Below are 21107 nucleotides of genomic sequence, written 5' to 3' on the forward strand. Positions count from 1 at the left end.
GGGCTTGAAGTTTTAGGTTTTTATTTTTGTTCATGTGACTGTGTTTTGAGCCGATTCAATATCTTAATTAAACTGTTAATTACTAAACAATGTCGATTCTGTTTCACCTTCTTCATTTTTCGAACACAAGAGCAAGCAATGACATTAATCACTTCCCACAGATGCTACTTTAATTTGCATTTCTTTCTCGCACTTGCCTGGGAACTAGGTAGCTTGTTTTGTGTTTTGTTGTTCTTTCCTGCTAATTTAACAGAATGTTTTCATAATTAGGATGTAGCAGCTTAATACTTAAAGGCAAACCGTTAAAAGGAAAACAAACACTGAAAAATTCAAGCCATACTTATAAGAGTATAAAAACTATGTGCGTGGTAATCAAAAAAGATCTTATGCTTATGCTGGCGTTAGTTTCAGGATGCAATGAATCAACACGTACCTAAAAGGCAGACACAGGCATTGAAATTTGCAAATGATTTTAAACATTTTGTTTGACCGGACACCTGCAAGCATTCATTACTTTCACAAAATAATTTGTTTTGTAAATGTATTATCTAAATGAATGTTATTAAATTACATACTTCCCTTTGTTCATATTACATCTTCTGGCTTTTATAGTATATGTAAGACATACATAATTACAGGAAAGCATGTCAGAGACAAGAACATTCATAAGTTGTGGGCCTTCTTTTAAGAGACCACCTGTGTTAAGAGGCCACTACTAGACTGTCCCTTAGAAAAGCAAACTATGAAGGTATGAAAAAGAGAATAACAGAAGTAGATTGGAGTAAAATAGAGAAAACATCCACAGAAAAAGATGGCTGTTTTTTTTTTTTTTTTTAAATGTAGTACTAGAGGTGCAAAACAATCCCAAGAGTATACTAATCAAAATCTAAAACAAAATGGCCAAAATGGTTTAATAGATCAATTAAAAAAAATATTCCGCAAAAAAATGCACTTTACAGAGCTTTTAAAAGGGACCAAAAACAAAGTACACAGAAAGAGTACTTGAAACTGCAAAGGCAAGTCAAAAAGGAAGTTAGAAAGGCCAAGAGAGAGATAGAAATGAACATTGCTAAGGGGGCTAAAACCAATTCCAAAATGTTTTTCCAATATAATAACAGTAAGAGAACATTCAAAGAGGAGGTTAAATGTCTAAGATATACAAATGGCAAAATCACAGACAAAGAAAAAAAATAGCAAATATATTAAAAGATTACTTTTCACAAGTTTTTACAAGGGAGGATACAGACAACATACATATCTCCGTTCCTCTGGAATCTACCACACTCTCTCCCTCCTCCTCAGCTAAGAACCTCAGAGTCACCCTGGACCCCTGCCTCTCTTATTCCCAGAACATCTCCACTCTGGCACGCACTTGCCGATTCTTCCTGAGCAACATACGAAGAATCCGACCCTTCCTCACAAACTACGCCATCCAGCTCCTGGTCCAGGCCCTGGTACTCTCCCGTCTAGACTACTGCAACTTCCTCCTGGCTCTCCTCCCTGCATCCGCCACCCGTCCGCTCCAGCTCATCCAGAACTCCGCTGCCCGCCTGGTGTTCTCTCTGCCTCACTTCTCCCACGCAACTCCACTACTCCGCTCACTCCACTGGCTCCCGATCACCGCTCGCATCCAGTTCAAGACTCTTGTACTCTCCTACAGATGCCTTGACCAGACTGCACCCAGCTATCTCCAGACCCTCATCTCTCCCTACACCTCCACTCAACCTCTCTGCTCCTCCTGCACTAGAAGACTGGCTCTACCTCCTCTACGCTCCCCTGACTCCAGAGCCTGCTCCTTCTCCACCCTTGCCCCGCAGTGATGGAATGACCTTCCTACAGATGTCAGGACTGCCCAGTCCCTGACCATCTTCCGGCGCCTCCTCAAGACTCACCTCTTCAGACAGCACCTGTAGAAACGCCTCTTTTCCATCTGGACACTTATCACTCTTCCTTAAATGCACTTTACTTGCTCTTATCTGCTCCCTATTTTATTGCATTTAATCCTGTACTTTAGAGTATTGTAATCTGTCAAGTGTCATTTAATCTATACTATTTTGTATTTAACTATATCCTGATGTAACTATAACTGACACTGTTATCTGCTCCCTTATTGAATTGTATTTTGTTACTTGTACTTGCTAGAACCGAAGTGATTGTATTTTATCTTGCTCTTAATTGAATTAATACTTGTACTATGATTCTTGAAATGTATTTTTGTTTACGAGTGTAAGTCGCCCTGGATAAGGGTGTCTGCTAAGAAATAAATAATAATAATAATAATAATAATAATAATAACATACCCCACATGTCGACCTGTTCCTATCCAGTTTTAAATAACTTTAGTATAACAGAGGCAGAAGTGTTAAAGGGACTAGGAGCTCTTAAAATAAACAAATCCCCTGGGCCGGATGAGATCCTCCCAATATTATTATTATTATTATTATTATTTATTATTATTATTATTATTATTATAATTTTATTATTATTATTATTATTATTATTATTATTATTATTATTATTTATTTCTTAGCAGACGCCCTTATCCAGGGCAACTTACAGTCGTAAACAAAAATACATTTCAAGAATCACAGTACAGTACTCAAAGAAATGAAATAAGTTATTTACAAACCGCTAACCAAAACCATGCAAAAGTCTCTTGACACAGGGGCTGTACCGACAGACTGGAGAATTGCAAATGTAATACCGATCCACAAAAAGGGAGACAAAACCCAACCAGGTAATTACAGACCAATAAGCCTGACTTCTATTATATGTAAACTTATGGAAACTATAATAAGATACAAAATTGAAAATTACCTATATGGTAACAGTATCCTGGGAGACAGTCAGCATGGTTTTAGGAAAGGTAGATCGTGTCTAACTAACCTGCTTGATTTTTTTGAGGTTGCAATATAGAGAATGGATAATTGCAAAGCATATGACATGGTTTATTTAGATTTCCAGAAAGCTTTTGACAAAGTCCTGCATATAAGATTAATTCTCAAACTGAACGCAGTAGGGATTCAAGGAAATGCATGCACATGGATTAGGGAGTGGTTAACATGTAGAAAACAGAAAGTACTGATTATAGGAGAAACCTCAAAATGGAGCAAGGTAACCAGTGGTGTACCACAGGGATCAGTATTAGGTTCTTTGTTATTCCTACTCTACATTAATGATTTAGATTCTGGTAAGCAAACTTGTTAAATTTGCAGCTGACACAAAAATAGGAGGCGTGGCAAACACTGTTGCAGCAGCAAAGGTAATTCAAAATGATCTAGACAGCATTCAGAACTGGGCAGACACATGGACAATTACATTTAATAGAGAAAAGTGTAAGGTACTATATGCTGGCAATAAAAATTGGTCACCTCGTTACAAAAAGGATATTGCTGCTCTAGAAAGAGTGCAAAGAAGAGCGACCAGAATTATCCTGGGTTTAAAAGGCATGTCGTATGCAGTCAGGCTAAAAAAATCGTATCTATTCAGTCTTGAACAAAGAAGACTACGCGGTGATCTGATTCAAGCATTCAGAATTCTAAAAGGTATTGACAATGTCGACCAAGGGGACTTTTTCGACCTGAAAAAAAGAAACAAGGACCAGGGGTCACAAATGGAGATTAGATAAAGGGGCATTCAGAACAGAAAATAGGAGGCACTTTTTTACACAGAGAATTTTGAGGGTCTGGAACCAACTCCCCAGTAATGTTGTTGAAGCTGACACCCTGGGATCCTTGAAGAAGCTGCTTGATGAGATTCTGGGATCAATAAGCTACTAACAACCAAACGAGCAAGATGGGCTGAATGGCCTCCTCTCGTTTGTAAACTTTCTTATGTTCTTATGTTCTTAAAGAGACTTCCATTTGGCTTCTAAACCTTACAGCTCTCGACTATACTGGACTATAGGCACCCAAGTTTACCAGTATCAGCTTGTACTTGCACTGAACTGCACCCAGTGCTTGAAATGGGGCGGTACTCACTGGTACGGAGTACCGCCACTTCTCAACTTCAAATATTTGAGTCCTGCCACTTCTGAATTTAAAACATTTGAGTAGCACTTTGGCACTTATCACTGACTATCTGCCTGTTTTCTTTTCCAAACTGTCAGCTGCAACTATGTGACTTTATAGCTGTTACTTTGTTGTCCCAGCAGTAGCTGCAAGATTCGTGTCACAGCAGAGAATAGACTGCAACTCCCAGAGTGCATTACGAAACAACTGCAACTCCCAGAATGTATTGCAAAATAGAGCATGGGAATTTATTTTGAATGGTCCAGGTCAACTCTTGATTAGACGCAGTACTAGACGTTAGATAAGATGAGCTAGACAGGGAGAGAGGGAAAGAGAGTCAGCTGGACAGTGTGCCTGAGATGGAAAGAGAGAGAGAGAGAGAGAGAGAGAGAGAGAGAGAGAGAGAGAGAGAGAGAGAGAGAGAGAGAGAGAGAGAGAGAGAGACTGGAGGTGGAAAGGGAGCCTGAGAGTACTGTGTACCGGCACTTTTTTTCCATTTCAAGCACTGACTGCACCATACCTTGCTGTATTCTACTAATGTTCTTAACTATAACTACTTCCTGTATCTTACATTTGACTTTGTTCTTATAGGTATACGTACTCATTTTTGTAATTGCTCTCTTATTTGAAATCATTCTCATCCATTCATCGTACTTACTACATGCTCATACTGGCTTTACTCGTATAAGGAAATAGTTTTAAAAGTATACTGCTCTTAGTCAAACCTGCTGTTACATGTAATTATTTACTGTATTCTCTATTTTTTTGCTCTTATTTGATTTTGATCTTTTGCTACTGATTTTATTGTACTTTACAACTGCTCTTATTTGTAATGTGATGTTCTGTAATGTGATATTCTGAAATGTGATATTTTGTAACGTGATACTTTGTACTGTGATTTTGTAACAATTGTAAGTCGCCCTGGATAAGGGCGTCTGCTAAGAAATAAATAATAATAATAATAATAATAATAATAATAATAATAATAATAATAATAATAATAATAATAATAATAATAAACACAATACTTGTAACAGGGCGAGGTCTGTGCTGGCTCTCTGATGCGTGCATGATCCTGCAGGAGGAGCTCGGGATCCGTGAAGGCTCCGCCTGTCAATCAAGGCAGTGACAGGGAGGCGGGCCTTGAGGGGTGCTCGACCTATAAAAATAATACTCTGCTATTCCTCAGGTCTGCACCTTTAGGAAGCATAACAGCGGGAGCTTGGGTTGGAAACTGCGGTCCAGACCCTACCAAAACACCAGTGTCTGGAGCGAGGAGGAGAGACAGACAGGCAAGACAGTCGTGAAGACCAGACGGGCTGAATTAGTTAACGGGGAAACCCTGGGCAACCCCATAAAGTGTAGCTAAGGAATAGCAGGGTGCAGGCTGAAGACCCAAGCGGTACCAGTAGCGATGGTGGGGGAACACTGCAAAAGCAGCAACTTTTATTTGTAGTTTTGTTCCTGTGTTTTATTTTCCCTTTTTGCTTTCGCCTTTTTGTTTGTATTATTATTTTGACGCACCTGCGTGTGTGTGTGCATTAATCATTAGCTCCTCGTTTACCATTGATGGTATTCGATTGAGCTGCAGCGCAGTGCCACCTTGTGGCAGAATTAATAAAGTACACCCCTGCGGGGTGTTCAAACCTTTACAACTGTGTTGTCACCACAGTCTCACAATACTATATAAAACTTTGTTGTAACCTATGGGGGAGTTGTAAATAGCTGATGTAAATAACTGTATTGTGTATATACTGTATACTGCCATATTTAACAAGCTTTTAAATGGTATTTTCTTACACTACCATTTCGAAACATTTTCTGCTGGGTTTCCTTTGTCAGCAGCGTGTTCCAGAATTATGTTTTCTGCTTCTGTCAGCAAATCCCAGACGACCACCCAGTCTCACTAATCAAAACAAGGCTGCGATGTCAGTCAGTCAAAAACGTAATAATTGCATATATAACATAGAGGTATGAATACAAACTAGATAAACTTGAACTAACAAAAGCTTGTATTTGAATATGTTTTGTTAAACTTCATCTCTAGCGTTTTGCCTTTTTCTTTTTACAATACGATTAAAGTTATTTAACAAAAAAGAGCCATAAATAACGACTTGCAAAAATAAAATATCATAAACCAAATTACCAAACTGTATTTTTAGTTTGAAGTTATTTCAAACACACAGCAGCATTCACTGCCGTTAAGACTTTAGGGACCAGAATTGGAAAACAATTTTATGAGCATTGGCTAGAACATTTGGCAACTGCAGGATTTTTGTAAATTATTAGATCTTAAGGTGACACTGCTCCATAAGGTACCTATGGCACATATTTTCTTATCATGATTTAAACTGAACTCATTGAAGGATAAAGGAGAGTTAGTTTTCGTAACAAAGGGTTTAGCGTCATTACATTTGAATTATATTCTAATACAAAATGTAATTTCCACTTGCACCATAATACCATAGCCATATAGTTATTGAAATTGTGGGTAAAATACAGGATTGAGTGGATATGGAGACTAAATTGATCCCTCATCCCAGGGTGGTCAGGGTTGAGGCATGAATGTAAGATAATGTGCTTAAAATTATTATTTTTCTCATAAAGGGCCACTAATGTGTATTTATTGCTTGGTAGCCTTACCTTTTCTCTTGGTCAGTAAACTAGAGTACATGCATTTACCAAATGAACAAACACAAATAAAGGTAAAGTACAGTATGGTCGCGAGGTTGTTGACTCGCTAATGCACACAGGTTCCTCTTTCACAATCTGTTCAGGTGAGTATAAAAAGAGATAAACCAGGAGGCACAGCCAGGGGCAGTGAAGTAATACTCAAAGGTAAGTGCACAACTCAGCATATCCACAATCTATCTGTAATTGACTATAAATACTGGAGATTTGTATTGTGCTGAAAAAAAATAAATTGTGGTTTTGTTTTTACATTTGTTAGTATTTATCTTTTAGTATTGTTTTATATTAGTATTTTTAAACCAATTTAATTATACTGTACTGATTTTAAAATAATAATAATTATTATAATATCCTCATATTGGTGGAATTAATGAAATTATAATAGTACAAAGTAGGTATACATAAATATTATTAAACTATTATATTTCAAACATTATTAAATTAGTAGTAATTTGAAGTATTGACATTCATTAAAGAAGATAAAAAATTGAGAATTGCAGGTTGCTCTCGCCAGGTATCTAAATCTTGTTTAATATGTTCAAACCTCAGTTCGGTGCTTACAATTTAAGCTACTTGGTTGACCTGCGTTTCATATACTCTCACTGATGTCTTCAATTATTTTATAATGTCATTATAGGTAGCCCTTTTTAACGTAACCAAAATGGGGACAACGCTTTATGTGTGCTTATTAGCAGCGCTGCTCTGCAGTGCTGTTCATTGCGACCACCATGGTAAACACTCTAAGCATAAAGATGATCATGACCATGGACAACACCAGCAAGGTCATGGCCACCACGGTCACGGTGGCCACAGCCACCACTATCATGGCCACCACCATCAACGCGATGAGATCCTGTCCCATAAAATTGCAGATAAGAACAATGAGTTTGCTTTCAAATTGTATAAACAACTGGCCTCCCAGAAAGACGGGGAATCAGAAAACATCTTCTACTCTCCCCTAAGCATCTCCATGGCTCTTTCAATGTTGTCACTGGGTGCGAAGGGTGCAACACACAACCAGATTTTTGAAGGGCTCGGATTCAATGATACGAAGATCAATGAAACCGAAGTGAACGAAGCCTTTGCGCACCTTTTGGACATGCTCAACCTGCAGACAGAGCTGGAGCTATCCACAGGAGGCGCGGTCTATGTGCATGAGGGCTTCAAGCCAATTCCCAAATTTATAGAGGACCTTAAGCATTTTTACCACTCAGAGGGCTTCACTGTCAACTTTAAAAACACCAGTGAGACAATTAACATAATAAATAAGTATGTGCAGGACAAAACTCATGGCAAAATCACTGATTTAATCAAAGACCTGAGTCCTGAAAGTGTAATGCTTCTAGTCAGCTACATGTTTTTCAAAGGTAAGAGATAAGAATTCTGTGCTCACTATTTAATGTCATGTACTCTTTTTAGTTTGACAGGTAGAAATTCAATACTGTATTAAAATGATGAGTATGCACCAGAGAATAAAACAGTATTACTACGACTATGACTACGACTAATGAAATACTCTACCAGTAAAAATAAAGTCATTTCAAGGAAAAAGCAAATGCAAGTTAAATTGTTTAAAAGAATGCAATTAAAACCAATGATCTACAGTAAGCCATTGAAGTTATATCTAGAAGCTCATTGATAAGAATAGGGCTCAGACAGGAAACGCAGACAGTACTTATCTTAAACCTTATGTAGTTCTTGGTAGGTTCTTCTTTTTAATGGTCTGTAATGTAGGTTCTTCTTTCTAATGGTCTGTAATGTCATCAGAACATACCTCCATGTGACCAAAAACATGTAATTAAATGTCTGATGTTACAATAAAAACGGCTGATCAATACAAAAAATGTACAATCCTTTTAGGTGTTTGGTACAGTATGTCCACCAAGGAATGATGGGGACTAGTCGCAGTATTAACTCAGATGTTTGGTTCAACATTCAGATTCCACATTTTCACTTCTGCCTGACAACATAAGCACTAATAATCCTTGCTTTATATCCATAGGGAAATGGGAAAAGCCATTTAACCCCAAATTCACTCGTGAAGATGTGTTTCATGTGGATGCACATAAAACCATTCCAGTTCAGATGATGTCCAGAACGGGCATGTTTGATGTTTTTCATGATAAAGACCTGTCCACTGATGTACTGAAGCTCCCGTACACTGGAAATGCCTCGCTGATGCTCCTCATGCCTCAGAAAGGAATGAAAGACCTGGAAGAGGCTTGGTGCAAAGAACATTTAACAAAATGGCATAGAAACGTACAAAGAAGGTAATGTTGCAAACCAATGGTCAATATTATTGTTGTTTTTACTACTAGAATTAATATTTGAAGATATTTAGGCATGATAGATTTACGGCCTTGCAGCAGCATCATTTTGAGGGATGTTCCCATATACATTCAGTTTACCACTCCCTTTTGCAATTGATTTTCAATTGCAGGCCAGCAGTCCAAGTACAGGACTGACAAGGCCCACCCTTGGTTAATTATAGTTGTATCAGGCTCAGTTTACATAATTTACTCAAGTCAGTGAGGTAAATCAGAAGCAGTGAGGTTAAACATGTTTTGTATAGGAATCATTAGCCACTGAAGCTATAGCTTAAAGCAATAAGAACAACAGACTCAGCAAAGAAGTTTAGGAGATGGGAAATGGGTCTCACAAGATGAATATGCTGGAACTTGTCACCATTTTCCCAGGACCTCAATAACGATAATTAATATCCGGGTAAAATAAATAAATAAATAAATTAACAAACATAGGCCGACATTTTAAGATTACTATATAACTGAAAATTGATTTCATGAGAGGTCCAAAATAGAACAACAAAAATATAGATCTAGACACACTAGGCAGTCAAAGAGGAAAAATTGTCTTCTCCTTATTGAAGAAACAAAACATTTAATAAATCAAGGAGGATTTTCATGAAACTGCATACTTGTAGGTATTTATATGAACTACTAGTTATTGCAATGTGTTTGAATTATGTAGTGCTTAGTTGGCTAACACTAAGTATATATATATATATACTTAGGGCAGCTGGCTCTTTGAGCTAAATATATATATATATATATATATATATATATATATATACAGACGTGCTCAAATTTGTTGGTACCCCTCCACAAAAAACGAAAAATGCACAATTTTCTCTGAAATAACTTGAAACTGACAAAAGTAATTGCATCCACCATTGTTTATTCCATATTTAATAGAAATCAGACTTTGCTTTTGATTTTTTATTCAAAATAATATTGTAAATAATAAAACAAATGAAAATGGCATGGACAAAAATGATGGGACCGCTAACCTATTTTGTTGCACAACCTTTAGAGGCAATCACTGCAATCAAACGTTTTCTGTAGCTCTCAATGAGACTTCTGCACCTGTTAACAGGTAGTTTGGCCCACTCTTCCTGAGCAAACTGCTCCAGCTGTCTCAGGTTTGATGGGTGCCTTCTCCAGACTGCAAGTTTCAGCTCTTTCCATAGATGTTCGATAGGATTCAGATCAGGACTCATAGAAGGCCACTTCAGAATAGTCCAATGTTTTGTTCTTATCCATTCTTGGGTGCTTTTAGCTGTGTGTTTTGGGTCATTATCCTGTTGGAGGACCCATGACCTGCGACTGAGACAGAGCTTTCTGACACTGGGCAGTACGTTTCGCTCCAGAATGCCTTGATAGTCTTGAGATTTCATTGTGCCCTGCACAGATTCAAGGCACCCTGTGCCAGGCGCAGCAAAGCAGCCCCAAAACAAAACCGAGCCTCCTCTATGTTTCACTGTAGGTATGGTGTTCTTTTCTTTGAAAGCTTCATTTTTCGTCTGTGAACATAGAGCTGATGTGACTTGCCAAAAAGCTCCAGTTTTGACTCATCTGTCCAAAAGACATTCTCCCAGAAGGATTGTGGCTTGTCAATATGCATTTTAGCAAATTCCAGTCTGGCTTTTTTATGTTTTTCTTTCAAAAGTGGAGTCCTCCTGGGTCTTCTTCCATGGAGCCCACTTTCGCTCAAAAAGCGACGGATGGTGCGATCAGAAACTGACGTACCTTCACCTTGGAGTTCAGCTTGTATCTCTTTGGCAGTTATCCTTGGTTCTTTTTCTAGCATTCGCACTATCCTTCTGTTCAATCTGGGGTCGATTTTCCTCTTGCGGCCGCGCCCAGGGAGGTTGGCTACAGTTCCATGGACCTTAAACTTCTTAATAATATTTGCAACTGTTGTCACAGGAACATCAAGCTGCTTGGAGATGGTCTTGTAGCCTTTACCTTTACCATGCTTGTCTATTATTTTCTTTCTGATCTCCTCAGACAACTCTCTCCTTTGCTTTCTCTGGTCCATGTTCAGTGTGGTGCACACAATGATACCAAACAGCACAGTGACTACTTTTCTCCATTTAAATAGGCTGAATGACTGATTACAAGATTGGAGACATGTGTGATACTAATTAAAGGAACTAATTAGTTTGAAATATCACTATAATCCAATTATTTATTATCTTTTCTAAGGGGTACCAACAAATGTGTCCAGGCCATTTTAGAATATCTTTGTAGAATAAGCAATAATTCATCTCTTTTCACAGCTTCTTTGCTTTATTCTATGACATACCAAAGGCATGCAAGTATACATGATAAAATAGCTTTTAATTTCATCACTTTTCAGGAGGAATGAAGCATTATTTCAATGAGCTGTAAGGGTACCAACAAATTTGAGCACGTCTGTATATATATATATATATATATATATATATATATATATATAAGGTTAACTACAATTGTGTTTTGTTTAACTTTTACTTTGTAACTTGCCCCTTAGCGCAGATGTAATGTCTTTGTATGGCTGATTTATTTTTCCACACATTAACTATTACAACAGCAGTATTAATATGTACCACCATCTAGATCATTAAAGAATCTCAATACAAAAAGTTATAGAGGAGATGTACATTACACCTGCAAACAACTAATGATAATACAATAAATACATTAAATATTCTGAAAATGTACAGTAGGTTAAATACAGTTTAATTAAATGAATCAATGAAATCAGTACAACATTATTAATGCTTGTGCTCAATTTGTTTTTATTTAACAGCAAATGGCTAGTTATTCTGCCCAAATTTTCAATTTCTGCAACCTATTCACTTCAAAATGTACTGTCTGAGATGGGCATTACAGATGTGTTTGGTAACACAGCAGACCTGTCAGGAATAAGTGAAGAGGTGAAGCTGAAAGTATCTAAGGTAATAAAGTGTTGTTATACTAGTCTTTAAAATAGTACTTATATGACAATATTTTACAACATTGATGTTTCTTGAATTCCTCATTATGTGCTTATATAAATTCACAAATGACTATGGAATTGAAACATTTTAAATGCATTCTGTATATATATATCCAAGATAGCCGATCAAAATACAGCATTATGGCTGTATCTACCCAGTTTAAGTTTTGAGGACTAATCACATAGACGATTATGACACATGTTTTTTTGTGTATAAAGGTGTACAGAAACATAACTGCTTCAATACTAATCTGCGTAATAAAACATCTGACTTCATTGTTTCTTTGCAGATTGTTCACAATGCAGCGATAGACATTGATGAGAAGGGAACCAAGGCAGCGGCAGGCACTGGTGTTGAAATTATGCCCTATTCAATGCCTCTGACATTGAAATTCGACAGGCCTTTCCTGCTTGTGATTAGCAATCACAATACCAAGAGCATACTCTTCATGGGAAAAATAGTCAATCCTTCTGAAAAATAAAACTGTTGTCATATTATGTCTAATCACTAAAACTGCATACTGATTTTTGTCTGTTGTTTCCTGTTAGTGACATTAAAAACAACTTTGCAGTTATAACTCTGTTGGCCTTGCCTGCAGGTCAGTTCCCACTGATGGCTGAATCTATGGGGGAACTGAACACTGATGGAGAACAAGAAAATATTTTATCCAGAACTTAAAAGCAATACCATTATTTCTAATTAGAACTTACAGATAATTACACATAATTGACAATGGGCATGTTTGCAGGCAAAATATTATGTGGAGGCCAAGCATTAAGTGTGCATGGAGAGTGAACTGATTCATCATCCCAGGGTGGTCAGGCTTGAAGCATGACTGCAGATAATGTGTGTAAATCCTGTGAAACAAGGTTGTGGAAATCTTTCATAAAACAGGGGAAATTATTATTTTTCTGAGAAAGGGCCACAAATGTGTATTTATTATTTGACAACCTTACCTTGTTCTCTTGGTCAACAAACACAAATGAAGGTACCAGCAACAGCCCAGAGGTTGTTGACTGGCTAAAGTAAACATGTGTCCTCTTTTGATGAATTTAAAGATAAAAGCCAGGAGGAACAGCTGGGGAAGCAAAGTAATACACAAAGGTAAGTGCGGATCTCTTCTGCATATCCTAAATTTTTCTGCAATTGTTCAACATTGTGTGGATCTAACAAAACTTTTTTTCTTTGAATGACTAACAAAGGTACTGAACAGAGGCAGCTCGTCAGAAGAGGCTACAGAGGCTAAGCCTCATGTAATTTTGTAAAAGTAAAAAAGCATTTTATAGTGAACATTCTCATATCCAACCCTATAAAATTTTGACTTCAGTGACGGTTAAACGCATCTGACGCATATCTGATTATTTCATTTTGGCCCTTTCCAACCCTTGTCCATTTTTTAGGGAACACAAAAAAGATAAAAAATATCAAAAATACATAGCTGAAAGGACTGTGTTTTAAAATAAGTAAGCTTCCATTTAGATGTACTGTATTGGTTTTGATGGTACAGTACTATATATTCAACAGAAGTATTTTAATTCGGAACAATATGATTCTGAAAATATCACTTGCCAAAAGAGACAGCATATGGACTGTAATACAGTACATACTTTTAAATCTGGTACTTATTGTAGCAGTATGTAAAATTCCCTGTTAACGACCCAACAGCAAAATTAAATCAAAATGTTACCCATTCAAAGAACTGCGTACAACGTAAAAGGTAAATAAAAAAAAACAACAGTTTCCAGAATTAAAACAGTATCCAAAGTCAGTATTCAAAATTGCAGAATATAGTGCTCGATAAGGCCCTAATGTCACAGCTCACTTGCAAATGAAAATGTACAAAAACAACTAAAGATTACAGATTAAAAAAAATACATCACAGTATCTAAAACTGTTTAATAATTAACTGTTACATTACCGTAGCTTGTCTCATTCGCATGGTTTTGGATGCATTTTCATCAGGTGAAACTGGAGGAAGCATTGTGAACTGCACAATAAAGACAGACTGATTTTGGCATGCAAGAGAAAAAAAAACACGGGCTGTGACGCTGATGGATATTCAAATAAATTGTAAAATTGAAGAGATGGGCTTTGTTTAAAAACTGGTGACGGAGTTGGAAATTGCGATTGATTTTATTCTTAATACAAGGACAGTGTTGCAGGGTAGAGGCGAGACAGAGACTCAGAAGCAAAGAAGCTGCAGTTTCAGTGCCAAAGTGCTAATTTAATAAATTAAATAACACAAAGTACAAACAAAAAGGCACAAGGGCCAAAATAAAGGTAAACCAAACTCAAAAACATAGGCTGGGCATTCGGCTTCACTACTTACAAATACAAAATGCAGAAACAACACAGATCCCACTCATCAAACTCCTCTCTCCTAGACAGATGATTTCTGCCTGCTTTTATGCAGGTGGTCACTCCCTAATTAGCACCAATTGTATTGGCTACACGATACAAGTTTGCGGCTAGCTTTCACCACTCATAATTAGACTTAATCTTGATGTGTCTGTTGCCAGGCAGGGTATGGGTCATGTGTGGCTACTCCCTTTCGAAATCCACATGCAGTACGTAGTGTCTAAAACAATTCAAAATGATTTGGTCATCTATTGCCTATACAGCACAGGGGAAATTAAATGAGAAATAGCTGCTGCTCTGTTTTTTGCAAGGCAATTAGATGAAACTACTGACGTCTCCTGCAGATCGCAGTTGTTAATTATCCTGAGACTTGTGGATGAGACTGGAACTGTACAAGAAAGATTCTACGGGTTTTATGATGTGAGTGAGGGCAGTGATGCTCAGACCATTTTTACTTGTATTAATTGTGCAATGAATGAGCTGGCTTACAAGCAAAAGCTAAGGAAAAGGTGCCCATGTCTATTTGTATACACTCTTATCCCCATCGCTTTAACCTGGTGATTAGTCAAGCAGCACAAAGTTTATCAAAGAAGCAAGATTACATTATGCGGATTTGCAAGCTTTTTTTCTAAGTCAACAAAGCAAGTGAGCGTGCTTGAGCGTTGTGGAGCCGGCAGACTTCCATCGACCGCTCCAACTCGTTGGAATTTTACTTCCAGGGCAGTCAGCACTGTGCTGTCAAAACGTTCACAACTTCTACAAACCTTTGAAACCATTATGGACGCTCCAGATTTTGACGATGACGCCATCACTGCATCAGCGGCTTCATTAATACACTGAAGAGTTTTGATTTCATGTTTATGCTGCTTTCATACAACCAGCTTTTGTGCTGTACTGATCCGGTTTTCAATATTCTGTAGCAGCAAGCCAGCGATGTTGCGTTTTGCAGGAGGATAGTTGATAACCTTTACACAGACATTACCAACATGAAAACGGAAAACATTTTTTAAATGCTATTTAATGAAGCTGCTGACTTTACTGAGCATCCTACAGAGCTATAGAGTGAAAAGAAAGAGGGGCCACTTGGAGGGCACACAAGCTGAAACTACGCTGAAGTATCATAGCTTATACTTAGGGCTTCTGATTTTCGATTTTAATTGATAAAAAAATGATAAAACAACCCTGATACAATAAAATGAAATCGGTATAGCCAATAAACACCGGAAAAACACTGGAAATGGTTACTCAATTCACGTTAACTTCACCCCCTTTCCCATTAAAATAAATAAATAAATACTGCTTTTCCATGCTGTTGTGCAACGTCACTCCTTCCTCACTTGTATCTTTCATTGATTCGTTCTGAATACTTTAAACCCATCCCAACTACTGAATGGCAGCAAATTCTACATTTATATTGGAGACGCTTGCGAGATTTAAAACTAGATTACAATTACAGTAGAAGGCTTATTTGTGGGATTTAAAGCTATATTACTGTTAGATAGGGCAGCGGTGTGGAGTAGTGGTTAGGGCTCTGGACTTGACCGGAGGGTCGTGGCTTCAATTCCAGGTGGGGGACATTGCTGCTGTACCCTTGAGCAAGGTACTTTACCTAAATTGCTCCAGTAAAAACTCAACTGTATAAATGGGTAATTGTATGTAAACATAATGTGTAAAAAATAATGTAATAATTGTATGTAAAATATAATGTGCTATCTTGTAACAATTGTAAGTCGCCCTGGATAAGGGCGTCTGCTAAGAAATAAATAAATAATAATAATAATAATAATAATAATAATAATAATAATAATAATAATAATAGTGAGAATTTAAAACAGAATTGCAAATTTTGGCAAAATGTAAAAAAAAAAAAAAAGCTTAGACACACAAAAACCCCTGAAGAATGTGCCCGTGACCATAAGGATTTTCTTGTAGAAGACAGCAAAGGAAAGAAGGTACAACTAAGTGTGCAAGTACTGTTGAGTTACTATTGTTGTGACAGAAAAAAACGCCCAAGCATTTTGGAAAGTAACCAGAAACAATAATTTCATACTGTATATAAAAAGTGAAAGCACCAAGAAAAAAAAAAGATTTACATAAAACTCAAAAATAGCTACAAAAATAAGCACCGAAATATGAAATTTATTAAAATCGAAAAACAGAACCCCTACCTATAATACAGAATTGTGGACAATATGCAGGAGCAACTGTCAGTTTGTTTTATCGACTTAGAGGAACTGAAGTTTTTGCAACTTCTTGAGATATCAAAATTTGTCCAAATGAAGAATGAGTTTCCCATCGAGGCTCTAGAATCATTAAACGAGTACAACTGTTTCTTTGACACTGAGCGCTTGAAGGGTGAGCTTATTGTATTCTATGCAGATAAAGATCTCCAAGTTGGTAATGGGGGTATTTGATCTCTCTTAACACTTTAGGGTCTGCCCAATGCTAAATATCCCACCGGCGACCTAGCCCTTTAACTCTTTTTACTCAGGGACTGTAAGAGCAGCCCTGGAAAGAGGAGAGTCAGAGCTTTAAAACAAGGTCCTATTTGTGTATTTCCGGTAGAGGACCATGTTAGGAGATAGCCGTGAATGCGAGTGTTTTGCAATTTTACTGCTGTGCTGTAAGACAGACCTTCCTCGGTACAGTAAACAAACATTTTCACGCAAAATATTTACAAAATAAGAGAAATGGTGACATCGAAGGCACAAGGACCTATTTTCCAATAAATTTATATTTGTTTTTCGTGTTTGTGGATCATGAAACAAGAGCTGTTAGGGTTATGTTGCCATGGTTGCCACTAGAACATAAGAACATAAGAAAGTTTACAAACGAGAGGAGGCCATTCAGCCCATCTTGCTCGTTTGGTTGTTAGTAGCTTATTGATTCCAGAATCTCATCAAGCAGCTTCTTGGCCATTCAAGCCTCAAGTGAACAGCCCTATCTTGTGCCACATGATCAGGGTCCCTGGGACGAATAATTTGAATGTGTTTTTTCTTCTTTTTTTCTTTTTGTTTTCTTTTGCACATTTTCAATTAATCCGTTTTTTTGAATTGCTTTTGGTCCCTTTTCCTTTATTTATTATCCAGTTTGTTAAGTTTTGTCCCCCATGTTCCCTACATGTTTAAGTTTCATTGCACACTGTCATTTTTGAGCTGGTCATGCTAAAATATGTTTTACAAACAATAAATAATGTTTTATTTCTAAAAAGTGTATCTCTTCTCTGTTTTTTGTTATCTGTATTAAACAGGGTGAGTCTCAGACTATTTCACTTTTTTATGGAAGCCTAGTGTGTGCACATTCATTTCATGTATGACATGTACCTTTGACATTTATAGTTAAAGAGTTATAGCCACAAATCTAGCAGTAAAAAAACAAGTGAAAATAGCTCAGACCCAAGAATAGTATTTCAGGCAAAACAATTTGGAAAAAGCCATGTGCCAGCTTTACCATCTGATGTGTCTTGTAGCAACCATTCTTGTATCCTAAGCAGCTGTTGAACTGAGCTTTTCTTGCGTAAAGCAAATAAAAACATATTCAAAGAATACCACAGGTCAGGAACGCTTAAGCAGCCTTTTTGCTCTTATTGCTATTGAAAAGGGGATTGTTAAGGTTCTAGAAAAATCCATGCTGGTATGATGCTGTTATTTACCATTTTCTACAAATGACACCACAGGATTCATCAATATCAAGTCCACACAATTTTTTTTTTTTTTTTTTTTTTTTTTTTTTTTTGTTATTCAGTTGCTTTCAAAGAGAAAGGGACCGCTATATCCAGATAGCTATGTTGCACGTGGAGGTGCAGGGACAAAAAAACTATTAATTGATAAAGAACGACCCACAGTCTCCACTAAAAAAGCAATCCGAAGCTCTTAAAAGTACAATTAATTTTCCTTTATTATTTAATTTTTGTTTAATAAAATCTTTTATATCCACCCCGATTCAGAGCGGAGATGCAGATGCGTTTCGGCAAACTGCCTTCCTCAGTATAATGTCAGAACACAGCATCACATATATGGTTTCCACTTAATTAACAATTAACAGTTAACAGATCAGTTCACCTGTATCCAGAGTTGTAACGAGTCACCAAAATTGGGACTCGAGTCGAGTCATTGCGGAGTAAAGACTCGAGTCGAGTCTTTGACATGCCAAGTTCAAGTCGAGTTGAGTCGAGTCACCAATCTGTTTCGAGTCACATCGAGTCATTAGTTCTGCAAGCAATGACAATAATACCGTCCTTAATAATCGCACATTCAAAATCATAACACGTTTATTTGAAAGAGCATTGTACGTACTTGTGTTAGATGTTTACAATCATGTATTCTACATCGTATAAAGTAGTAGTACGTGGAGAGAAATGAATTAAAGGCAACCGCAGGACAAATAATAAATACAAAAATGCCTATATAGCTAAATGTTTTGTTATGGTTTTACATTTAAATGGTTTAAAAAACAAACAAATTAAGAGGCATTCAGAGGACTTCAGAAGGACGACATTGATTAAAAAAAAATATGCACCCCAACATTGGTTTGACCCATGGTCTGCACTATTATCAGCGATGTGTATGCAACAGAAGCCGCTGGTAGTACAAAAACGATTAATTAAACTTAGGCTAGGTAGTTTTGATCTTAGTTTGTTTTTATTCTCTATTAATTAAATTATATTCATTGAAAAAGGCAAGAGAGAACCAGATCATTATTATGTTTTATTGTTTTGGTTTAATATAATATAGCAGGCTAATGTTCCTATTGAAGTAGGCTACAATATTTTTTTCATTAAAAAGTTGTTGTTGTTCTTTGTTGAAATTAATGTTGAGCTTTCATATTTTGTTGTGTACTACTTATTTAATCAAACCAAGCAGTGTAAGAAGTTGCTTGTATCGTTGCTTGTATTGTTCATGACGTTTTTCAAATCAAGTAAGGTTATGTGTGTATAAAAAACGACAATACTACGTTCCCTCTAAGACTTTCATTTAGTTAGCCACTGTGGCTAAAGTAACTTAACATTTTTTAGCCACACTGGAAAAACTTAAGCCACTTAACAATGCTATAAACAAGTTATAAATACTATTTCAGCAAGGCAAAAAGACATGTACTTTATTTGAAAACACGTAGATATTTAAATGCTAGACCGTACCATTTACAATACACATAAATATTATATTTAAATTGCACTGTTGATTCCCATTTAATAGATGGCAAACTTAGTCCTACATGAAAAAACGTCATTACATATTTCCTAAATTCTGAATAGGTTTGCAGAGATCTAGTCGACTAACCTTGTCCATCTCTGTGCTTCTGGTCTTGCTCCTTCCATTATGCACACTCTCAACCTGTCCCTGGACTCTGGCTCGGTTCCTGCTGCCCTTAAGTTTGCCTGAGTTACCCCGGTACTGAAAAAACCCTCCCTCAAGCCAGCTGACATATAATTTCTGTCCCATCTCCAATCTCCCTTTTCTCTCCAAAACGCTCGAAAGGGCTGTAGCCAGTCAGCTGATGAAACATCTCACGGATAACAATGTGCTTGAATCTCTACAGTCTGGTTTCCGGCTGCATCACAGTACTGAAACTGCTCTGCTCCAGCTTGTGAATTATCTCCTGCTTAATGCTAACGCTGGTGCTCCCTCTGTGCTTGTCCTCCTTGACCTAACAGCCACTTTTGACACCATAGATCATGGCATTTTTCCTGAGCAGCTTGAGAAATATGATGGGATCTCTGGAACCTGTCTCTCCTGGATGTCCTTTTACCTATCCGGACGCATGCAGTCTGTTGTCTATGCTGGATGTAGTGGTGCCGCAAACCCAGTCACTTGTGGTGTCCCCCAAGGATCTGTTCTCGGGCCCCTTCTTTTCAATATCTGCTGCTTCCCTTGGGTCACCTCATCCACAAACACTACCTCATGTTTCACTCATATGCCGATGATACCCAGCTCTACTTAAAACTTGACCCTGGAAGCCCTTCTGCCATGGTCCGGCTCTCGGCTTGCATTCAAGACATCGAGGCCTGGATGTCTGCCAGTTTTCTTCAGCTGAGCACTAGCACTAGCTCTTCTAGTGGGATCTAAAACTCGGAAACTGTCTGCTGCTGCCTTCCCCCACAGTATGAAGCCTTGGTGTACTTCTTGACAGCAACCTCTCCTTTGATGCTCACATCTCCTCCGTGGTCAAATCTTCCTTCTACCACCTTTGAAACATCTCCAAAGCCCGTCCCTACCTTTTCCTCCCGGATGCGGAGACACTTTGTCATGCATTTGTTTCCTCTCGACTCGACTACTGCAACTCTCTTTATGGTGGTCTCCCAGCACACACCATAAACCGACTGCAGCTAGTTCAGAATTCCGCTGCCAGGATCCTTACCAGATGTAAAAAACATGAACACATCACCTCCCCCGTCTTGCCTAGCTGCACTGGCTACCTGTAAAGTTCAGGATTCCTTTCAAAACTCTCCTGCTCACCTACAATGCCCTTCATCACACAGGTCCCGAGTACTTCCTCAACCTGCTGACCCGCTATGTCCGGCCCGCAAGCTGAGGTCCTCCAACTCTGGCCTGCTTGTTATCCCCAAGCAAAAGTGCACCACACTTGGGGAACGCTCGTTTAGCTTCATGGCTCTGACTCTTTGGCACTCTCTCACAGCAACTCTCAAGACCCACTTGTTCTCTCATGCTTTCCATAGTTTTTATGCCTGATATCTGCTATTAGCTGCTGTGTTGTTGCTACTATTTCATGTAATATGCTACTATATCATGTATTATGCATTTTTCACT

The 21107-nt window shown here is 37.7% G+C and overlaps 1 protein-coding gene across 1 annotated transcript; it reads left to right on the plus strand.

Moving 5' to 3' along the window:
- The first annotated feature begins 6794 nt into the window (after nucleotides 1-6794).
- Nucleotides 6795-12559, plus strand: LOC117420889 (alpha-1-antitrypsin-like). Its single transcript, XM_034034622.3, has 5 exons — nucleotides 6795-6848; nucleotides 7339-8068; nucleotides 8704-8971; nucleotides 11793-11940; nucleotides 12272-12559. The coding sequence occupies exons 2-5, from the start codon at nucleotides 7363-7365 to the stop codon at nucleotides 12461-12463; spliced, it is 1314 nt and encodes a 437-aa protein (XP_033890513.3). The 5' UTR covers nucleotides 6795-6848; nucleotides 7339-7362; the 3' UTR covers nucleotides 12464-12559.
- The last annotated feature ends 8548 nt before the right edge of the window (nucleotides 12560-21107 follow it).

The sequence above is a fragment of the Acipenser ruthenus genome, chromosome 1 (genome assembly GCF_902713425.1).
Source record: "Acipenser ruthenus chromosome 1, fAciRut3.2 maternal haplotype, whole genome shotgun sequence".
Lineage (NCBI taxonomy): Eukaryota > Metazoa > Chordata > Actinopteri > Acipenseriformes > Acipenseridae > Acipenser > Acipenser ruthenus.

What these genes read in the sequence shown, in the direction of transcription:
- LOC117420889 (XM_034034622.3), top strand. Translation starts at nt 7,363, where the DNA reads ATGGGGACAACGCTTTATGTGTGCTTATTAGCAGCGCTGCTCTGCAGT. An exon ending in CAGCTACATGTTTTTCAAAG is followed by an intron (nt 8,069 to 8,703) that starts GTAAGAGATAAG and finishes TTATATCCATAG; the next exon opens with GGAAATGGGAAAAGCCATTT. An exon ending in CATAGAAACGTACAAAGAAG is followed by an intron (nt 8,972 to 11,792) that starts GTAATGTTGCAA and finishes TTTATTTAACAG; the next exon opens with CAAATGGCTAGTTATTCTGC.